This window comes from Bicyclus anynana, chromosome 19 (assembly GCF_947172395.1).
Source record: "Bicyclus anynana chromosome 19, ilBicAnyn1.1, whole genome shotgun sequence".
Classification (NCBI taxonomy): Eukaryota; Metazoa; Arthropoda; class Insecta; order Lepidoptera; family Nymphalidae; genus Bicyclus; species Bicyclus anynana.
The window spans coordinates 8,465,920-8,487,983 of NC_069101.1; the positions used below are offsets into that span (position 1 = coordinate 8,465,920).

Below are 22,064 nucleotides of genomic sequence, written 5' to 3' on the forward strand. Positions count from 1 at the left end.
TATTCCTACGGGAACGAGACCCACGCGGGTGAAACCTCGCGGCGTCAGCTAGTTACAATTAAAATTAATTTTTTCGGTTCGAACGTATACGTCCGAGACGAATAAGTCCGCACAGCATATCATGCGTTTTATTTTGTATATACTTTTTCGTGGCTATTTAATTTTCATTAGAATTCATTTTCATTATCAAAAGTTCATGATAATGACAGGAACCAAAGGATTAACGTGTTCTACCAGTTTGTGTCATTATATAAACCATTTTAAATAATATTATTGAATTATTTATAATAATTATCAATTTATTATTTATAGGATGACATTAAATGGAGATAATTAAATATATGTCGTTATTTTATCTGATATTAAATGTTATCAGGGCAATTTACGATTGCGATTTATTTAGTATCAAATAAGACTATTAACTACTTAATAATCCTTGGACTAATATCTCCTAAAGCTATAAAAGTGTTGGGTTGCAAATTATGGGAAATACCTTTAACAATATTTGTTTAGATTAGTGTCTACTAATCTAAATTAATGTATGTGTATATTAAACACAATTGATTATCCAAACGAATCGTGCCGCTCTGCAAGAACTAGCTCATGACTGAGGGCCCCGCATGAGTTCGAAACTATTCGGGCATACTCCGACCTAATATCACTCGAGTTCTAGCCGTGCTTCATATTCAATTAATATAATTAATTTGACTTTAATATTGTATTGAGTTTTTTGTATTATTAGTAGGTAATCATTATAAAACTAGAATCTTCTTCTTTAATGTTATTAATATAATTGTATGTATCAGTTTGTTATAAGTATACACCCACTGTTTTCGTTTTATTTTTTTAGTTGGTAGGTACTTACTACTGAGAGATGTTTGAGTGTGTCGATGTTTTCCCTCACCGTTTAAGATCCGTAATATTTAATTTCTTAAAATGCACACAACTGAAAAGTTGGAGGTGCATGCCCCGGACTAGATTCGAACCCACACCCTCCGGAATCGGAGGCAGAGGTCATATCCACTGGGCTATCACGGCTCTATATATTTCTAATGTAGGTTAATAAACCATTATTATCATCTAAGGATAATCAGGCAAGTAATAAAGAGTAAGTAAAAATCTTTGACGGCCTTCGTGGCGCAGTGGTATTCGCAGTGGATTTACAAAACGGAGGTCCTGAGTTCGATCCCCGGCTGGTCCGATTGAGATTTTCTTAATTGGTCCAGGTCTGGCTGGTGGGAGGCTTCGGCCGTGGCTAGTTACCACCCTACCGACAAAGACGTACCGCCAAGCGATTTAGCGTTACGATACGATGTCATGTAGATACCGAAAAGGGGTTGGTGGATTTGTATCCTCCTCCTAACAAGTTAGCCCGCTTCCGTTATAGACTGCATCATCACTTACCATCAGGTGAGATTGTAGTCAAGGGCTAACTTGTAAATAATAAAAAAAAAATAATGAGCAACGTGATTTTACTTTACGTGCAAATCCCACGCCTCGTGTTATCACTACGAAAGCGGTAATAAACATACGTCTTAAGATACCTTCTTATGTAGGCACTTAATACCTTAACGATGGCCTCTTGTCGCAGTTGGTAGAGCTCTGGTTTTCAATAGAGAGGTCCTGGATTCCCAGATTGGGTAAATTTAGGAGTTTATCTCATCATTATCAACCCATATTCGGCTCACTCCTCTCGGAATGAGAGGGGTTAGATCAACAGTCCACCACGCTGGCACAATGCGGATTGGCAAACTTCACACTCGTAGAGAATTAAGAAAATTCTCTGGTATGCATATGGTTTTCGCACGATGTTTATCCTTCACCGTTTGAGACACGTGATATTTAATTTCTTAAAATGCACACATCTGAGAATTGGAGGTGCACGCCCTGGACCGGATTCGAACCCTCACCCTGCGGAATCGGAAGCAGAGGTCTTAACGGTAATAGGTCAAATTCTGTACATAAAAGATATTTTAATTGTTGAAAGGCATTTTATACCTTAACGATACTGAAGCCAAAAATATGTTTTAAATTTTTTGTCTCTCTGTCTGACTGTCTGTCCTTTTGTTGATCGGGTATCACGCTGAAACTACTCAATGAATTCAAATGAAACTTGGCACGATTTGAGACCATAATACGAAGAAGGTTAAAAGATACTTTTTGTTGCGAAAATAAAATCAAAAGGAAAATCCTCTCAGAGATTACTATCAGATGCAATTCATATTGATCGGGACGGATGGTTTAACGTACTCTTCGAGGCATAGGGTGTACAATTTGTACTGAAAAATTCTTGGAAGTAAGAAAAGTAGGGTGTTAAAATTTCAAAACTCAAACCTAGGACTTCGCAATCCGTAGTCACTTATTAACTAACCACTGAACCAATGAGGTAGTTTTATTTAATTTTATATTGTAGTGATGATAATTAATAATTATGATAAGTAGGTAGTACATACCTTATGTCAGCATGATTGAGGTTTTATAAATGGAATGTATAAAGTTATTTAAGAAACTGGAGGTTGACACGTGGCAAACGGAAAATTAATTAAATCAGCAATTTAGTTTTTTGAAGTTAAATATTCTTGATCAATAAGACTACGTATAGATTATACGTAGTTAGTGTCAAAGACGCTTCAAAAACTCACCCTTAAGTACCTACATGGTATTATTTTAGAATACAAAATATAATAAAAACAGACCATTGAATATTCATATCGGCTTGCATAAAAAAATATATAACAAAAACTGTTATTCATTCACATTTTCAAATAACAATTAGACACGCTGCCCGTTGAATAACCACGTGCGTTATATTATCACGATTTCTACTGCGAAGTGACATAAACATCACCATTGATGATGATTGACACGGGAATTAATCACAATGCACTCACCATTTTAATGATATTTAAATGACGACCGGCCACGAGGTATTTTTAACTGCGCAAAACACGTGCGCCCTGACCGGTAGTTGGCGCGCTACTGCTAAATTACATTTCGGATTTCAAATCGTGATAAGAAAATGCGCCTGCGCATCTCGTATGATAAATTGATAACGATATCGCTTCTGCCTCTATGATTTTAGAGTGAGATCTTGCGATAGTCACACATACCTCATATTTGAAAGGCTGAAAATTTGTCAGCCTATGCTAGCCTATTGTGGAGTTTTGACTGTGGTGGCGTTGGAGTGTAGCAGATTGCAATTCTGAAGGGCTTGTAGCCACTTGGCACGACGATTCTCTGTCTACAAACGCTGATACTTCGAAAACAAAACAATATATAGGAATGACAGATCCGATCAGTAACTTGATCACCTGTCGATAACGTCATTCCCTGTATACCCTCAATTGTCCAAGTACCAACCATATTTTTCTATATTTTCTACATGAGGAATTATGGGGGCGACCTCCAAAAGGTGGCTGGCATCAATTGGACCTGTAAAGCTAAAAATAGAGCGGGCTGGCACACCTTAAAAGCGACCCAAGGAATTATGTCTCCAGTCGCCAAATTGTTAGCTTCATGGCAACCCTTCGTTAAAGACCTTCAAATTTTTCTTTAAAAAATCTTTAACGGTGGTTTTTGAAGGGTTGCCGCGAAGTGACATGATTTCTCATTATGCCGAGGAAAATATTAAAAAAAACGCTTCTAACTTGGACGGATGAAGGTCTGGGAATCCGCTACCTACTAAAGCACCCATGGTTCAAGCCCCATTATAATGAACGTACCTATTAGTAGGACCATAGGCTGACATTCAGCCTTCCTAAAATGAGGCAAGTCTAGCCACGACAGGCTTTCGGTCTATTATTGATAACGATATCGTTTTCTGCATCTACACTTTGAATACCATTGTTTTAATTGTCATACAACCTTGACAGCTGTGAGTGAACAACAGACTGACGTAATAAAAATATAATGACAATAAGAAAATATTTAACTATACTCATTTATATGAAACAGGTATTTATATAATTAATTAAATATTAATAGTTATGCTGTGTTATGCTAGTTATCTGTTACATGTATTTCTATAGTGTTATGTTAAGCCTTAATAGCTCCAAGGTTAAAGGATTGGTGTCGAATTCGAGAGGTCAAGAGTTCGATCGTTATGTCAGCCATTGACGATCAAGTAAGCTCACATGCCTGAAGCGCTAACGGGTTGACAGTCGATAAAACTGATCGTGTGTTCGTTCTCATCAATACAAATGAATCAAACCCAATTACAAGGTACGTATTGTACAGCACTGTAGCGATACATTAACCCGAGCTGCCCGATTACGATTTTTGAAAGTTTCCCTCGATTTCTGCAGCATCCCATCATCAGACCCTGATGTGAGGTGCTAACCCGATGATGTATTAATTGAAGTCATATAAAGATATCATAAGGATTAAGCTTTTTCAGACAGTGTTCTTTCAGAAACGGCTTAAATGAACACGACACGGGCTTCGCACCGCCTTCAAATTCATCAGTAGGTAATCAACAGCAAAGCAGCAGGACCATAATATGATGGTATTTATCGCTTTTTAGTTTAGTCGGTATGTTTTATGATTTTGAAGTCGGTTTAATTTTTTTGTTGCTGCTTTCTGTATGTTTGTAGTATGAAATTCAGAATTCGCTTTTCAATCAATTGCTCTCAACTGCCTCCAAGAACTTAAACTCAAATTAATAGATATGTGTTTAATTAACACATAGGTCAAATTACATTCTGTAGTGTATTCTGTAGTGATTACGAATCACTTTTAAAGACCAAAATAATCAACTAGAGCAGTGAAAGTTTCAAAGCACCATCCAAATTGTATTGTTAAAAGTTTTAGAAAAAGACGAAGGACGCACTTTTGAATGAAATACGAGCTACCTGGCCTTTACAGTTTAGCATCGGAACTCATATAACGCTGTAATTCAAAGCGAATGAGGGTCCGAGTCTGTTATCAGAATGGGTACAAAGTACCTATTTATTACGGTGCAATGTAGTAAAGGGGACACTTTTTAAAGTGTCGATGAGATACCAAGTACCAACAAGTTGCTTATTTGATTGTAGATCTTTTAAGTCACAAAGGTTTATTTATTGCAATGAGGCTTAGTTTAAAGCAAGGCAAGCACTTTTGAAACGTTAGGTACCTAGTTGTTCTTATTTTCGGTCTTGCTTTTTATAAGAAAAATTAAAAAAAGTAGTTTGAATGTTTTATTCAAACAACATGAGTGAGAGTCTTGTACAATTATAAAAAAAAATCTCTGAAATTCGTATCTATCTACACAGCTCGTGAGATTAACTTGACATCTGGCTCGAGTGAAGTTTGTAAGTACTGTGTGCCTAGTGGGAGTTTTCAATATTTTCATACTGTTGCTATCGCGTTGACGTAAACGCAAATTTATATGGAATTGAAACAGTTGTGCAGTAGTACTACTAGATGGCACTGTTTCAATTCCTTAGAAATTCGCGTTTACGTTACCGCGATAGTAACAGTATCAAACTGCAACGAGGCCCTCTGCTGTTGTTGCTGTTTGTATGGATGTGTTTAATAGCCAGGTGTCAAGCTAATGCGCACGGGTTATCTATAGCTTCAGTTCTTTAGCTTTTTCAGTTCTTTATTAATCAGTTTTTATTACTAATACATTGGAAAGTTAGGGATTAATATTATTATATTATATACTTTATTTTCACACCACAATTACAAAAACAAGAAAATAAAAACATATTATGAAGAGATCTTTTTTTTAATTTTATTTTTTACAAGGTAGCTAATAAGCTTTCAGCTCAAATTCCAGGCTATTTTTTTAAGAGAGTTTTTAAAAAAAATTTGAACAGCTACATTCCACTTGGCTTTGAAAGTGTTAATAATGATCTCTTTTGTCTGTGTGACAACTGGTTCATTCACCCGGACGTATAGATGCTCAAAGATTGACGAGTCGAAAATAGTCCCGACTACAAATAATACAAAGACTGTGTCACCTAGACGACGCTTGCTCTAGTTCGGTCAACGTATTGTTTTCGTTTTACTTATCTATACAACGATATCCATCTTATGTATAGGTTGGTACGCACATCATCATCATATCCGCCGATGGACGTCCACTGTAGGACATAGGCCTTTTGTAGGGACTTCCAAACATCACGATTCTGAGCCGCCTGCATCCAGCGAATCCCGGCGACTCGCTTGATGTCGTCAGTCAACCTGGTGGCCCCCCACCAGGTTGACTGACGAACCAAATCTAATCAGCCCCTATGGGCTATGACGCTTTAGTAACTGCAAATTTAGCATCCGCGGATCCTCTACCATTGACACTATTCACAATTGGCTCTTGCTCTTGGAGTGCAATTAACGACCAAAAGGATGAAAAATCAACAAAAAATCATTTGGTTAATTCAAATATCAACAGTAAGCAATAATAAAGACGCCGATGATCTTCTTTAGACGCCACTAAGTAGGTACACTGCCACAAGTTAGCGGGAATTAATCGATACAGGAAATCTGTTCGTCGCGTATACATCCTCGGATGTTGTAGCGAACGGAAATGTTTGCTCACAGAGATCCCTTTGACTAATACCTAATCTAACAGGCTAAGCGCCCGGGTCTTAGTGATATATTATGGAACTTACTCGTATGTAATATGTTAGTAAATACTACATTATATAACTTTTGAACGGGGATGATGACTAGGTTTGAATATATTGATTTTTATGAGATATTCGGGTAAATAAGGTTTAATTCATTTTAAAAAAACTAAGATTGTCTGGATATTTGCAAAATAAATAAGAACAAAATCTATTTAAAAATCTTTTATCGTAATTAGATAAAAATGTGAACTATAAACATAAACGCACATACAACAAAGATATAAGTAATTTTGTTTGAACGCCCATACAAATCTAACGATCATTATGATCTACGACGTCATTCATTTGTGCCATTTTGTATGAGGCGTTTTTCAGGGATCCGTGGCAGCGCAAATCTGACCCTTCAAATCAACTGATACCAAGTCAGAATTAAGGTTAAAATTGTCCAAAATTACTCCTAACAGTGAATCCATTTGCGACAAGAAACAAGCACACCCATCATTATTAAAAAGACATTTCTTTTGGTACTTTATGTCATACTTTTATTTTAATTTATTCAACAGTGATATTTATATTTGGGGTTTCATTAGTTAATAAGGGGTTCGCTGTCACTTGGAAATTTTAACAGAGCTTCATATCGCCGAAAGTTTGAGAAACCCTGGTTTATAGTGAAACTAAAGGATACCCGCAACTTTCGCGTGTAATTCAGTTTTTCACAAATTTCGTAGGAACCATTCACTAAGTATTCCGGATCAAAAAATAGTCCTTGTGCCCATCTAGTGTAAATTATTTCGAATATTACATTAATACACGTATATCATTATTATTGTTATTTCAATGGTACACCGAGTTACATAATAACCCTGCAGGAGAGATTGTAGTCAAGTCTAACTTGTAAAAAAAAACTAGTCGAGTGAAACCGCGAGGTTCTGTTTGAACATAATGTGTCAGACATAGTTACCACGGCTTTTGTACAGTGGGGTGAGGCAGCACGGCACACGAAAATATGTATTCGTTATGCATGCGATAAGTTCACAACTTTTGAAAAACAATCAATACTTTATCAGGCCGTCACTGTTGCACGCGCGAGATGTGCTGTTACAAATCTATGTGGCGAGTTCCAGCTACGCGTATTTCATCGACACGCAGTTTTTCACCGGGCGGCTGAATTACGGCAAATATACCTACCACGTCATATACCTACCCGATAACTCGCTATAGGTTATGGGTATCGATTTTATCAAAATGCAATGTGACTAGTGACCAATTGGCTGTCGAGTTATTGTAGACTTTGTAACTTTTTAAATGAAAAATTACTGATTGTATGCATGGTTTGACGGCCTCTGTGGCGCAGTGATATACGTTGTGGAATTATTAAACCGGAGGTCCTGGGTTCGATCCCCGGCTGGGCAGATTGAGATTTTCTTAATTGGTCCAGGTCTGGCTTCGGCCGTGGCTAGTTATCACCCTACCGGCAAAGACGTACTGCCAAGCGATTTAGCGTTCCGGTACGATGCCGTGTAGAAACCGAAAGGGGTGTGGATTTTCATCCTCCTCCTAACAAGTTAGCCCGCCTCCATCATAGACTGAATCATCACTTACCGGGTGAGATTGTAGTCAAGGGCTTACTTGTGAAGAATGAAAAAAAACTGACGATAGTTGAACGTGACAACGTCATAAGAAAATACTCACGGAATGGTTGTATTTTTCAAATAAAACTTTTTCTAAAATACTGTTTAATAATCTTCATAGACCAGAATATATAAGTTGGCAAACTTAAAGCGAGGGAACGACGCATGACGTCATCGTTTTTCGGATCGGCCGGCTCCATCGAAGTATAAGACGTTGTCACGTCAAAAGCTGTGTTACTTACGAGCTTCAATGAGCAAGCAAAGATATTTTGAAATAATATGTAGTATTATATACATTATACACATTATACACACTTTACGATACAAATTTTTGTTTTTTTTTTGTCAAGCCTTAAGATCCTTTTTAACCCTAGAATACCAACTTCGTCGATTCGACGACGCGGAAATAAGTTGCAGTTCTATTCGGTCCAGTCATTATTTTTCCAGTTAATATTATTCTTTATCATCAGCATCATTATCAACCCATATTCGACTCGCTGCTGAGCACGAGTCTCCTCTCAGAATAAGAGGGGTTAGGCCAATAGTTTAACCCGCTGGCCCAATGCGGATTGGCAGACTTCACACACGTAGAGAATTAAGAAAATTCTTAGGTACGCAGGTTTTCTCACGTTGTTTTTTCTTCACCGTTTGAGACACGATATATTTAGTTTCTTGTAATGCACATAACTGAAAAGTGCATGTCCCGAACCGGTTTCAATACTACGCCCTCCGGAATCGGAGGCAGAGGTCATATCCACTGGAACGCTACAATAAGCTATTAGCAGGAAATCGTTTCGTTACTCCATAACTCTACTCGTCATTGTCTTACGGCAATTTTATTTTCGTTTAGTTTGGCAGTAAGAAAATCAAAAAAAGAATATTACCCACATACTATTTAGTATATTTTGACTATTTATAAATATTTATTCAAACGTTATATAAAAAATGGAAACACGTTGGAAACAAATAATTAATTAATCAACACAATATTATGCAAGGGATACGCCGCCTTTAATAATAAATGCCGCAATGTTGCATTTCGTAATTATTACTAATGAAAAACTAAACCACCTTTGTCACAAGTTCTGATTAAAAACTAAAAACTAAAAACGAGATTAAAACAAAGTTATTATATACGTGTAATTACTAAAACTTAAAACTAAAAAATGCATGTAAAATGTGACATTAGTCTGGTATAAATGATGTGATAATAATTTATACATAGGAGAATACTTATCTACAAAGAGCTACATCAGTTTTGTTTTTATACATGAAGTCTTTTAGAAGAAGTCGTGAGGGTTTAAATATATTAAAAATAAGTACAAGTACCTACCTGTACTTATTTGGAATATATTTAACCCCTCACACATTCGTTTAGATACTTTTTCACATATTATAATTATATTGTTTACAGAAAATGGTCTTTCATTTGATGTTAAGTTGATAACCATTGTCTGGATAAAACATCTCGCATCTCGGTGTGTTGCATTATAATTTAAATATCTATGCCTCAGACTCTCTGCCTAGCGCCTAAAAGTCTAAGCCATAGATATAACGCCTTAGGTGACTAGTTATATTATCACCAGCAACAATTTTATTATCTTTGAGACCGATAAGCAGCAATGTAACTTGGGGGCAGGAAGGGATAACTGTAGCACAATGAAATCTTGCAATTACTCTTCAATGTCCAGATAATTTTTCGTTTGTGTTTTTTGGTATAGGTATACTTGAATATTACTCTAACACAGTTTATAATACTGCGGCTTTCATCAAAGAGGTCTTGGGTCGATTCCCTGCCGTTGAAACCGTTAAGCGGTACATAATAAACTTCCATTTACGCCCGCCTTCATCTTGGATTGCATCGTCACATGAGGTTGCAGCCAAAGGTCAGCTTATGTCATGGAATAAAAATCAGAAGCGGTAACACTAGCATCGGATACAATACCTACCTTGTGTTCCAAAAGAAAAGACATTTAAGTATTTACCTACTCAAAGCAATAACTAAAGGGAACCTTTGTGAATGGTCAGCGTAAAGCAGTATATACCTATGTGTTTATATAATAAGCTTTTGCATATATTATGCACGACTGTAAAGACTCAAAGAGCTTTACTTAAGTCAGATTTTCTTTGTAGACACAGAAAGGATTTACTTTGAAAACGTACATTGTACACATGTAGCTCGAAGTTCTATCCTTTCGATTCGTGAACTTCTGAAGCGTTGCATATTATTGGTATGTCGAATATGGTGGAGCCGTGATAACCCAGTGGATATGACCTCTGCCCTAGATTAGGGTGGGTGTGGGTTCGAATCTGGTTCGGGCATGCACCTCCAACTTTTCGGTTGGGTGCATTTTTAACCGACTTCCAAAAGGGAGGAGGTTCTACGTTCGGCTGTATGTATGTTTTTTTTTTTTTTAAATAAATATCACGTGTCTCAAACGGTGAAGGAAAAATATCGTAAGGAAACCTGCATACTAGAGAATTTTCTTAATTCTCTACGTGTGTGAAGTCCGCCAATCCGCATTGGGCCAGCGTGGTGGACTATTGGCCTAACCCCTGTCACTCTGAGAGGAGACTCGAGCTCAGTAGTGAGCCGAATATGGGTTGATAATGATGAATGTGGTCTTCAAAAACTGCCCATCTTCAAGCTATATATATGTATTTACATATACGAGTATTTATTAAAGTAAATCGGCTCAGATTATTTATTAGACTCTCAGCGCCGTATAGCAGAATAACTAGTTCTTAAAACATCGGAAAAATATATAATAAGAAAATCATGCACGAACACTTTTTTGAAAACATTTTAAAACGAAAACTTTCAATGCACATGGTGTGCACTTAATGTATGCAAATTAATTGTTTAGATAAATCCATACTAATGTTATAAATGCGAAGTTATAGCTATCTGTGTAAACGATCGGTTAAAAATATAAAACAAGGATTTAGAAAAAATCACCCCTGTGGGGTTGATTTTTTTTCTGTAATTTTTAAGTTATATTCTCAGTAATAGTTGACTATCGTTAGAATGTTATGGGGATGAAAGCTTACACTATTTTTTTCGCAGACGAAGTCGCGGGCGTTCACTAGTATAGTATATACTTTAATCTATGTCAATAAAAAGGTAAAGTTTGTGGTATTGTAGGGGATAATGTCTAGATCTACTAAACCGATTTTAAAAATTCTTTTTTTCTACACTAGAAAGCCACGTTATTTGTGAGTAACACTCACTAAGGCTATATTTGATCTCCGCATACTCACGGGACCGGGAACTACGTATTCCGCGAGGCATTGGCTAATCGTTAAAAAACAATAATTTCAGGCAAATTATAAAGGCTACTCCGAAACTGCTGAATGAGTTTGGATGAAATTCGGCACAGAAATAGACCTAATACCTAATCAATATTTTTATCTTAATATATTTGCAGAAACAGGATCAAAACGCGGGCAAAACCGCAGGGCATAGTTAGTCACACTAATATTATAAAGGCGAAAGTCTGTGTGTGGAGATAAGTGTATATTAGTAGTGATGTTTGTTCCACCTTTACGCTGCGGCTACTGAAGCGATTTGGCTGAGATTTGGAATGGAAATAGATTTTACTCTGGATTAACACATGGCTACTTTTCATCTCTGAAAAATTCATAAATCCCGCGGGATTTGTGAAAAACTGAATTCCACGCGGACGAAGTCGCTACGAGTAGTAGTTAATAAACTCTGTGAGAGCCTTTGATAAAGCTTTGTTCATTAGCTATTAGCTAATAACTTTTACCTTTGTGTTATGATATTGACTCCCATTGAAAAAGCCCGGGGCATATACCCCGGTTTGCCCCCCTATATTCAGGGCTGGGATGATGCCCCAGGCGTTTGCTAGTTAATAATATTTTCCAATCACACATTGATAGTCAATTTTGTACATTACTACAGTTGGATGGTTTGCATAATAGAGTGTATTGGTTTATTCATGTTAATATGTAATGAAATAAACTGAATATTGTTAGTATTTGTCTGGAATTGGTTGATACGTTCTAATTTTGTATCATGACTAGTGAATGAATTACCTATTTTATGTACTCAAAGGTGACTGTCTGACATAGTGATCTATCGCACGCATTGCCCAAACCACTGGACGGATCGGGCTGAAATTTGGCATGCAGGTAGATGTTATGACGTAGGCATCCACTAAGAAAGGATGTTGATCAATTTGACCCCTAAGGAGATAAAATAGCGGATAAAAGTAGGTATGAAACTTCGTCAGTATTGCGGCTATTTGGCTGAAATTTGAAATGAATTTGAGATTTTACTCTGGATCAACACTTTACATCCCGGAAAAACCTATGGTTCCCGCGGGATTTGTGAAAAACTGAATTCCACGCGGACAAAGTCGTGGGCGCCCGCTAGTATATTATGAAGAAGTAAAGTTTGTGGACTGATATTCTAGGGGGTAATCTTTGGATCTACTGAATTGATTATGGAAATTCTTTTAACACTTGAAAGCCACTTTACTTGTGAGTGTATTACGATTTTATCCCAGTACTCTTACGCTCCACTCAGTTATTGTTGAGGACCCTGCGCTCGAAATTGTAGACGAATAAACCTACAACACACAGTCCAGTTAGGCAGGTCCAATTTCGAGAAAGAGGTGAATCGCCGAATCCAGCTTGGCTGGGGAGCGTTCGGAAAACTCCACGACATCTTTACGTCCAAAATTCCTCAGTATTTGAAGACGAAAGTCTTCGATCAATGCGTGTTGCCAGTACCTACCTACGGATCCGAGACTTGGTCGCTGACTATGGGCCTTATTCCTCAGCGAGTCGCGAAGCTGAAGTGGGCAGGCCCCATTGTTCGAAGAGTCGATGGACGTTGGAGTCCCAAGGTGCTGGAATGGCGAACCTGCACCGGAAAGCGCAGTGTTTGTCGACCTTCCACTAGGTGGACCGAGGATATAAGCGATAGTAAATTATGCTGAAAAGAAATGTTAAGATTTAAAAAAAATCTTAACATTTCTTTTCAGCATAATTTACTATCTGAACCGGTGGTAGAGTCTTCAAATAGTTTGAAGTTCAAAAGTACTTGTAAACTAAGCCTACTAGAAACGAAATTGTATTTGATTTGGATGCTAGCGACTGCGTTCGCCGAATTCGATTTTTCGGGTTACGAGTATCTTTTAATTGAAAGGCCGTACACAATGATAAAAGCTATCATGTAGCTCTAAAGTAAATATAAGTAATCCTATCAAAACATGAATATGAATTAAGGAGTAAAATTCTGTATCACAAATGTGTGTCGTTTTTGATTATGCCAACAAAAGAAATGATATCTAAATTCTATAGAAGAAAGATCTTAAATTAAATCTCATGATTTTGAGTTATTAAGTAGACAAAAATGGCATCAAATGATTCGTGTAAAGGTACTTCGTCGCGTCAGCAGTTCTCTCTAGTTGGCTGACGCACTGCCGTGCGTCTCAATACAGTTTTTTTTTCTTTACAAGTAAGCCCTTGACTACAATCTCACCTGATAGATGGTAAGTGATCTAAGATGGAAGCGGGCTAACTTGTAATGCGTAGGATGATCCACACCCATTCCGGTTTCTACACGAAATCGTACGGGAACGCAAAATCGCTTGGCGGTACGTTTTTGCCGGTGGTGGTACGGCTGAAGCCTCCCAGTCCTTCCAGTGAGTAATTTATGAAGTTTAGTCAATGAATCCTGAACTTTTGATATCTTTCAGTTTTTTCTTTATTTTCCCATCAGAATCTTACCATCTGGGAAAATTAATGGTCAAGCCAAACATTGGGACTAAAGTGTAGGGTCTGTAGAGACTTTATAATATGCTATACCTATATGATAGAGCTAAGGAGTGTAGTAAGGGCATGTAGAGTTAAAACGTTAGCTCTACACGAGATCTGCAGGGCTATTATGTAACTCGGTGTACCATTCAAACAATAAGTCACTACATCGTTTTTCAACGTATTTTCGGTTTTGCAATCATCTAACATCGTATTTTCAACGAAATATCTTCATTTTACGTAAAGTAGCAGTGATATGGAAGTAATATAGAGGTAGTAGTAAGTAATAAAATTATTTCAACGAAAAACCGTTATTTTAAATAGACTAGATGACGTCGCGCAGTTTCACCCGAATTTTTTTTCAGAAGAATTTTTCAAATCGGACCAGTAGTTCCTGAGATTAGCGCGTTCAAACAAACAAACTCTTCAGCCTTATAATATTAGTATAGATTTCGTTGTATATAAAATAAATGCAAGTATAAGTTTTTATGCTTAGGAAGTATTATGTTGCAGATAGTGCTGAATTATTATTTATTATTTTTTTTGCTGAAGAAGTGGCCGGATCAAAATACATTAATGCACAGAAAAGGTTTAGGTAGGTATAATATTACATCTAATCTAAATACTAAGTCTAAAAACGAATGCCTTTATTGCATGGCTAACGTGGTTTTGGACGAACTAAAACAGGTTTTCAATAGGTACCGGTTCCAAAGTTGCAATTTATAATGCCAATTTTTGATTTTAGTGTCTGTTAAAGAACAGGCACTAAAATCGACAATTGGCATGTGAGCTTATAGAAAAATCTCATTATAATGTAAATATTCATATAATTGTGAATGACTGTATAAACTAAATTAAAAATTAAAAAACATCCTGGCTGTGACTTGCACTAGTTGTTTGACTGAGTATTTATTTTTAGAAAATATTGTGAAATAAATGTTATAAATGATGATTTTAAAAGAAAACCAGTAGAGTTTATTGCTGGCTCTTCTCAGCAGAATCTGCCTTCAGCGTCCATAATATGTATCTCAGTGTATCATTCAAACAATGAGTCACTACATCGATTTTCATCGTCGATTACATCGTCTAACATGAATATTTCAACAAAATAACGTAAATATCAGTTTTTCGTTAAAATAACGTTACTATCTGCTACTACCACTACTAGACTAATGTTACTTTACTTAAAATGGCGATTATTGTGTCATTTCGTTGAAAATACAATGTTAGATGATGCAAAAACGAAAATGCGATGAAGAACGATGTAGTGACTGATTATTTGAATGGTACACCGAGTTACATAATAACCCTGCTGATTCCGAACAGGTGATTCCGACAATAAACAGTCAAAGTTGACGTTTCAAAGTACTTACTTGTCCTGGGTTCGATCCCCGGCTTGGCCGATTGAGGTTTTTTTTAATTGGTCTAGGTCTGGCTGGTGGGAGGCTTCGGCCGTGGCTAGTTACCACCCTACCGGCAAAGACGTACCGCCAAGCGATTTAGCGTTCCGGTACGATGCCGTGTAGAAACCGAAAGGGGTGTGGATTGTCTTCCTACTCCTAACAAGTTAGCCCGCTACCATCTTAGATTACATCATCACTTACCATCAGGTGATAATGTGGTCAAGGGGTAACTTGTAAAGAATAAAAAAAAAGTATTAGGTATGTAGGTTTATGTTAAAGAGAAAAACAGTAATCAAAGATAATAATAGATATTAAATTGCCTGCCCGGATTTTTCCACGAACATGTAATAAAGATTTCCACTTAAAAATAAAAAAACCGCACGTTGAAAAAACAGATTTTAAAAAATAAACTATAGCCGTATCTATGAGGTAAAAATGCAAAATGAAATCCTTTTAATAGCTCTGTTCTGAGTATCTTGTTTCATACTCGGCACAACGTGAATTGTGAAATATACCGGGCACGGTAAATTGTTGATACCTACCTACGTCGAAAATCGGGATCTATTTTTAAACTTTGTTCAGGGCTTTATTGATTTCTCTGTTATTGGATTTTCCTTTCCAAGAGATTTTTCCTTTAGAAACAGAATACTTGCTTTATGTCCCTTTAAATTATTTGTTAGGAGTAGCTATGTTAGGAGTATCTCTGCGTGATCGAATCAGAAATGAGAAGATCCGCAGAAGATCCAAAGTCAACGACATACTCAACTCAACGAGTTGCGAAGCTGAAGTGGCAATGGACAAGGCACATAGTTCGAAGAGCCGATGGACGTTGGGGTTCCAAAGTGCTGGAATGGCGACCCCGCACTTGTAAGCGCAGTGTTGGCCGACCCCCCACCAGGTGGACTGACGACATCAAGCGAGTCGCAGGGATTCGCTGGATGCAGGTGGCTCAGTATCGTGATGTTTGGAAATCCCTACAAAAGGCCTATGTCCTGCAGCAGACGTCCATCGGCTGATATGACGATGATCAGGATAAACCAGCAATTATTTCCAGTAGCATTATTAAGAAAACGATCCATTACTAATCTACCTTACACCCGTTAACACATATCGAAGTTAAGTTAACACTCTATATCATATAAAAAATATACTGATAATGAAGTTACATAATATTGTACTCATGTATATATTGTAATTTACACTATACATGAGTAAAATAGTATGAAGACTTTGTTGATATAATAAAAAGTAAATTATGGAGATTCACTTAACTGTTGGATCAAGAGTTGGATACAGAAGGCATTGATTCTTGAGACGGCGCGTATTGTGAGGAGGTTCCTCACTCTGGAGCCCTGACCACCGGTTGCTTGGGCACTCAAATGTCCCGCAGCGCAGGAGGGTTTATTTTTTTTATAAATTTTTAATAGTGTTTTGTATTATATTTTTGTAATAGCATTGTTAAAAATAAAAAAAATAAAAATAAATAAACGAGAGATTAAAAAAGTAGATTATGTATGAGCCTAGACTTCAATGTGTGTTTGCGGCGGACGGTTGCTAGGTATAAGGTAATTTAATGTTCATGTCCATATCCTGAAAAGTAAGAAAGATATTCAACTTTTTCCGTTAGAATACCTATCACCTTGGAGCGAGTTAGGTCTTATGTTCCGGTACGTTGTCGCGAAATATGGGTGCAATAAACTGCTAAGTTATATACTTAATTATATTTATAATTGTTAATTATTATTACCGTTATATTGTTTATAATTATTACATTAAAGACAGAATTATGTGCCTCAAAGTATTAGGTCCTTACATATGAAATTAGCGTTTTGTCGTACTGGCCACTTTGGTCTAAAATATCTCGTCTTTGGTTAAGAATACTAATTTCAAATTTATACAGCTATTTACTCAACTTTTGAGTTTTGAAAACTTTAATTCTTTTATTTTTTCTTCTTTTTGTTTTACAAAATGGAAAACTTGAAATATCGCGTTGTTTACGAGTACGAGTTCCATTATGGTACCAATTTTAATTAATAATTTTTAATTTTCGAATTAATAAAACACAATATTTTAATTAATTCACAAGATTCAGTTAAATAATTTTACTGTAGAATAGCGCAGGGTGCAGGGTGATTATTTGTAAGTATTTAGTAGCCTTTTTGAGGTAGCTTTCGTTATAGTCTGCGTTATCCCTCTAGCACGAGATAATTCGCAAGTATTGCCGTTTTTATTGTAGTCTGCGTTTTGTTTTAGTCTACGTTATCTCTTCACCAAGAGAGAATTTGCAATTATTGTTTTTGTAAAGTTGCGGGTTTCTATTTTAGTCTACGTTATCGCTTCATCATGAGATAATCCGCAAATAATGCCTTCTCAAGATAGCATGCTTATATTTTTGCCTACGTTATCTCTTAATCAAGAGAGATTTCGCAAGTATTGCTTTTGTAAGGTTGCGCGTTTTTATTTTAGCTGTGTTATCGCTTCATCAAGAGATAATTTGCAAATAATGCCTTTTCAAGATAGCGTGCTTCTATTTTAGTCTAAGTTATATCTTCATCAAGAGAGAATTCGCAAGTATTGCTTTTGTAAAGTTGCGCTTTTCTATTTTAGTCTGCGTTATCGCTTCATCAAGAGATAATTCGCAAAAAATGCTTTCTCAAGATAGCGTGCTAATATTTTAGTCTAAGTTATCTCTTCATCAAGAGAGAATTCGCAAGTATTGCTTTTGTAAGGTTTCGAGTTTTTATTTTAGCTGCGTTATCGCTACATCAAGATATAATTTGCAAATAAATTTCTTTTCAGGATAGCATGCTTCTATTTTAGTCTACGTTATCTTTTCATCAAAAGAATTCTTGGGTATTAGATGTAAAAGTCCGAAGTCGCCTGCAGGAAGGAATTTTTCTACATAAATTAGTCTAAGTTATCTAATAACTTAGACTAAAATATCTAAGTTATCTCTTCATCAAGAGAAAATTCGCAAGTATTGCTTTTGTAAAGTAGCGCGTTTCTATTTTAGTCTGCGTTATCGCTTCATCAAGAGAGAATTCGCAAAAAATGCTTTCTCAAGATAGCGTGCTAATATTTTAGTCTAAGTTATCTCTTCATCAAGAGAGAATTCGCAAGTATTGCTTTTGTAAGGTTTCGAGTTTTTATTTTAGCTGCGTTATCGCTACATCAAGATATAATTTGCAAATAAATTTCTTTTCAGGATAGCATGCTTCTATTTTAGTCTACGTTATCTTTTCATCAAAAGAATTCTTGGGTATTAGATGTAAAAGTCCGAAGTCGCCTGCAGGAAGGAATAATTCTACATAACTAGATAACTTAGACTAAAATGTCTAAATTATCTCTTCATCAAGAGAAAATTCGCAAGTATTGCTTTTGTAAAGTTGCGCGTTTCTATTTTAGTCTGCGTTATTGCTTCATCAAGAGGTAAATCGCAAATAATACCTTTTCAAGATAGCATGCTTTTGTTTTATTCTGCGTTATCTTTTCATCAAAAGAATTCTTGGGTATTAGATGTAAAAGTCGCCTGCAGGAAGGAATAATTCGTATCTGTTTGGAACTCGGTTACCTAAGTTACCTATTAATTATTCGACTACCTTCCACTCGACAGCGTATTGCTCTTTCGTGTTGTTCGTAACTTTGACTTTTCTTTTCTAACTTTTCAGTTTGTTGATTGTGATGTCTTCGCTTAAAACTTTTACATACACTGGCACTGTTTCGAAAAGTTGACTTGCTTATTAAGGAGTATAAACTTTCAAGTTTTACTTGGTTACGTCTTTCCACATTTTGAAGACCTGTGCCATATTGTGAATTAAAGCTACTTGGTTTTTAGTAGAAATTTATCTTCTATAAGAAAAATCTATATGTAGGTAAGTAGAATCATTTATATGTTAATTAAATTTGTGCTAAAAAAGTAACGCAATGTATCTAAAGGTGTTTTTATAGTAGTTTGTTTTTTGTATACTTCTCTACTTACCTAGTTGGGACTTACGAGGACTCACCTGATGGTAAGTGATAATGCAGTCTAAGATGGAAGTGGTCTAACTTGTGATTAGGAGGATGAAATCCACACCTCTTTCGGTTTCAACACGACATTGTATCGGAATGCTAAATCATTTGGCGGTAAGTATTTGCTGGTAGGGTGGTAACTAGCCACAGCCAAAGCCTCCCACAAGCCAAACGGGGACCAATTCAGAAAACCTCAATCGGCCCAGCCGGGGGTCAGGACAGGTCAGGAGCCAGGACCTCCGTCTTGTAAATCCACCTCGCTTATCATTGCGCCACGGAGGCTCTTAAACCGTTAACAGTAGTTTACACTCAAATCATTACCAAAAATTCCTTATGTGCATCTTACCTTGACGACAGTTTTATATCATAATAGTGATAGAGTTTAGTCATTTCAACGTGATTAAGAGTATGGCAATCTCATACAATTTTGACCAAAAAATGTCTCGAACAAAAGCTAAAGAGGAAAATATTTTCTGCATTTATGTACCTACTTGATTTTAATGTGAAATAAATGAGGTTAAAACCTCTTTGTGTACGTAATGCGATGCATAGAAGCGTGCGGACTGCGGTGGATTTATGCTTACACCTGGAATTGCTGGGCCTTAAAGTAAGTAGGTATATGCCTATATGCTTGGAAATAATATTAAATAAAGGTTTCCCTGAACAATCACAAAATAGAGATTAGTGTTAGATAGGCAACCTTTTCTGGGTAGTCCGATTGCTGAGGATGTCATGGTAAAATGACAGACTATTTTTCGACACAAAAATCTGTTTATTTTGCGATCATCTGCGGGCCTATTATGAATCTCGGTGTAGCATTCAATTAATGAGTCACTAAATAATTTTTAAGAGCCGTGATAGCCCAGTGGATATGACCTCGGCCTCCGATTCCGGAGGGTGTGGGTTCGAATCCGGCCCGGGGCATGCACCTCCAACTTTTCAGTTGTGTGCATTTTAAGAAATTAAATATCACGTGTCTCAAACGGTGAAGGAAAACATCGTGAGGAAACCTGCACACCAGAGAATTTCTTAATTCTCTGCGTGTGTAAAGTCTGCCAATCCGCATTGGGCCAGCGTGGTGGACTATTGGCCTAACCCCTCTCATTCTGAGAGGAGACTCGAGCTCAGCAGTGAGTCGTATATGGGTTGATTCCAAACAAAACAAATCGTTTTTATCATATTTGCATTTTAGTGATCATCTAAAATAGTTATTTCAACGTCTCCCCCATCTAAGTATCTATTGTGTTCTAATTATTATTATTATCACAGGCCTTGTGGGTAGAATTTACCTACAAGTAAGTGATGTTGCATATTATCATAATTGAATAATTCTGTTGACCTAAGAATTTTTGATCTTTAATCGACCAATATAGTTTAGGTACACAACAAAAATTAAATTACTTCAAAGGTATTAAATGAAGGCTGACTACATTTTGCAAAATTTAATTACGAATAGTAATTTATTTTCCTATTTTCAGTGAAAACCCGTCGAATCCGTACACGAAGACCATAATAATTAATAATTAAAATTGTAATTAAACTGGCTTCGACATTATTTTGTCATAATTTTGAGAGCACTAAATATCTGAATATGGATCATATCGTTTGAGAAACAATTATAAAATTAATAACATACTCATCGTTACCCATTTTTATTGCATTTTAATGATATACCTACCCAAACAGGGATTGGAATTTAGTTCATGGACGAATAATAATAAAACTTCTAGTAGTTATTAGACTAACTATTTATTTTTCATAATTAAATTACAGTCAAGGTCATGCCCTAGAATGATCTGATGTTAAGTGACGATGTGATCTAAGATGAAGCGGGCATACTTGCAGGAAATACTGTAAGTTTATTCTACCAGACCAGATTTATGCTAGTTTAGAAAAAAAAACAGAGATGGTGAGTGGTAGTCAAATACAGAAAACCAACTGTGCTGAAATCATTATCTAAATCAAATACTGTAACATGCGCTACCAAAATAATGTAACAATATAAACAAAAAAAAGTCCACGCTCGAGTAAGTCCACATTTGATTAGGGTTCGGACGAGGTCTGCTAAAATAATAAATAAAGAAAACAAATTTTTATTTTAAAATAAAGAAAATTAATTATACCTAAAGGGAGTATTAAAAATATATAAAAATAATAGCAACATTGGCACATTGTAATATGTTTATTTTGTATCTACATGATTAAATTAAAAAAACAGTGTTTAAATTTTTGTTGTATTGAATTGTTTTTGGACTGAATATCGAGTTATTATCATACTTCAATACCGTTATAAATTAAATTAAATACAAGCAAAGAATATTTAACAATTAAAAAAAATTCAGTCAGACTAAAGGTATATTCTTATCTACTTAAAATTAATGACTCTATCATTCCAACGAGTAGGTATAATTTACATAACCTGTATACATTATCTTTATTTATATTAACTTACAAAAATAGCGTTTGTTTTTTCCAAAACTTAGTCACTATCCACCGATTATATTTATTGTCCCACTGTAGAGCCAGATCTCTTTCCCAACGCTTTTTCATTGAGGGTTGGCAGAGGTAGTCGGTTAATATTTGGCACAGTAACAATCAGTATCAGCTGATAATAACCGGGACCGAAGTCTTTTGACGTGCTCCACGGAGCATGGAGGTGTAAAGCCTTTAGCCTTTTTAAT

At 36.1% G+C, this 22,064-nt stretch overlaps 1 protein-coding gene across 1 annotated transcript in view; it reads right to left on the reverse strand.

The window, feature by feature from the left end:
• The window catches only part of LOC112045364 (uncharacterized), a 69,750-nt gene extending 66,759 nt beyond the window's left edge, over positions 1–2,991 (reverse strand). The window contains exon 1 of the mRNA XM_024081516.2: positions 2,892–2,991. Within this exon, the coding sequence (XP_023937284.1) occupies positions 2,892–2,894 (3 nt within the window). The 5' untranslated portion in view covers positions 2,895–2,991. The remainder of the gene's footprint in view (positions 1–2,891) is intronic.
• Positions 2,992–22,064: the final 19,073 nt, after the last annotated feature.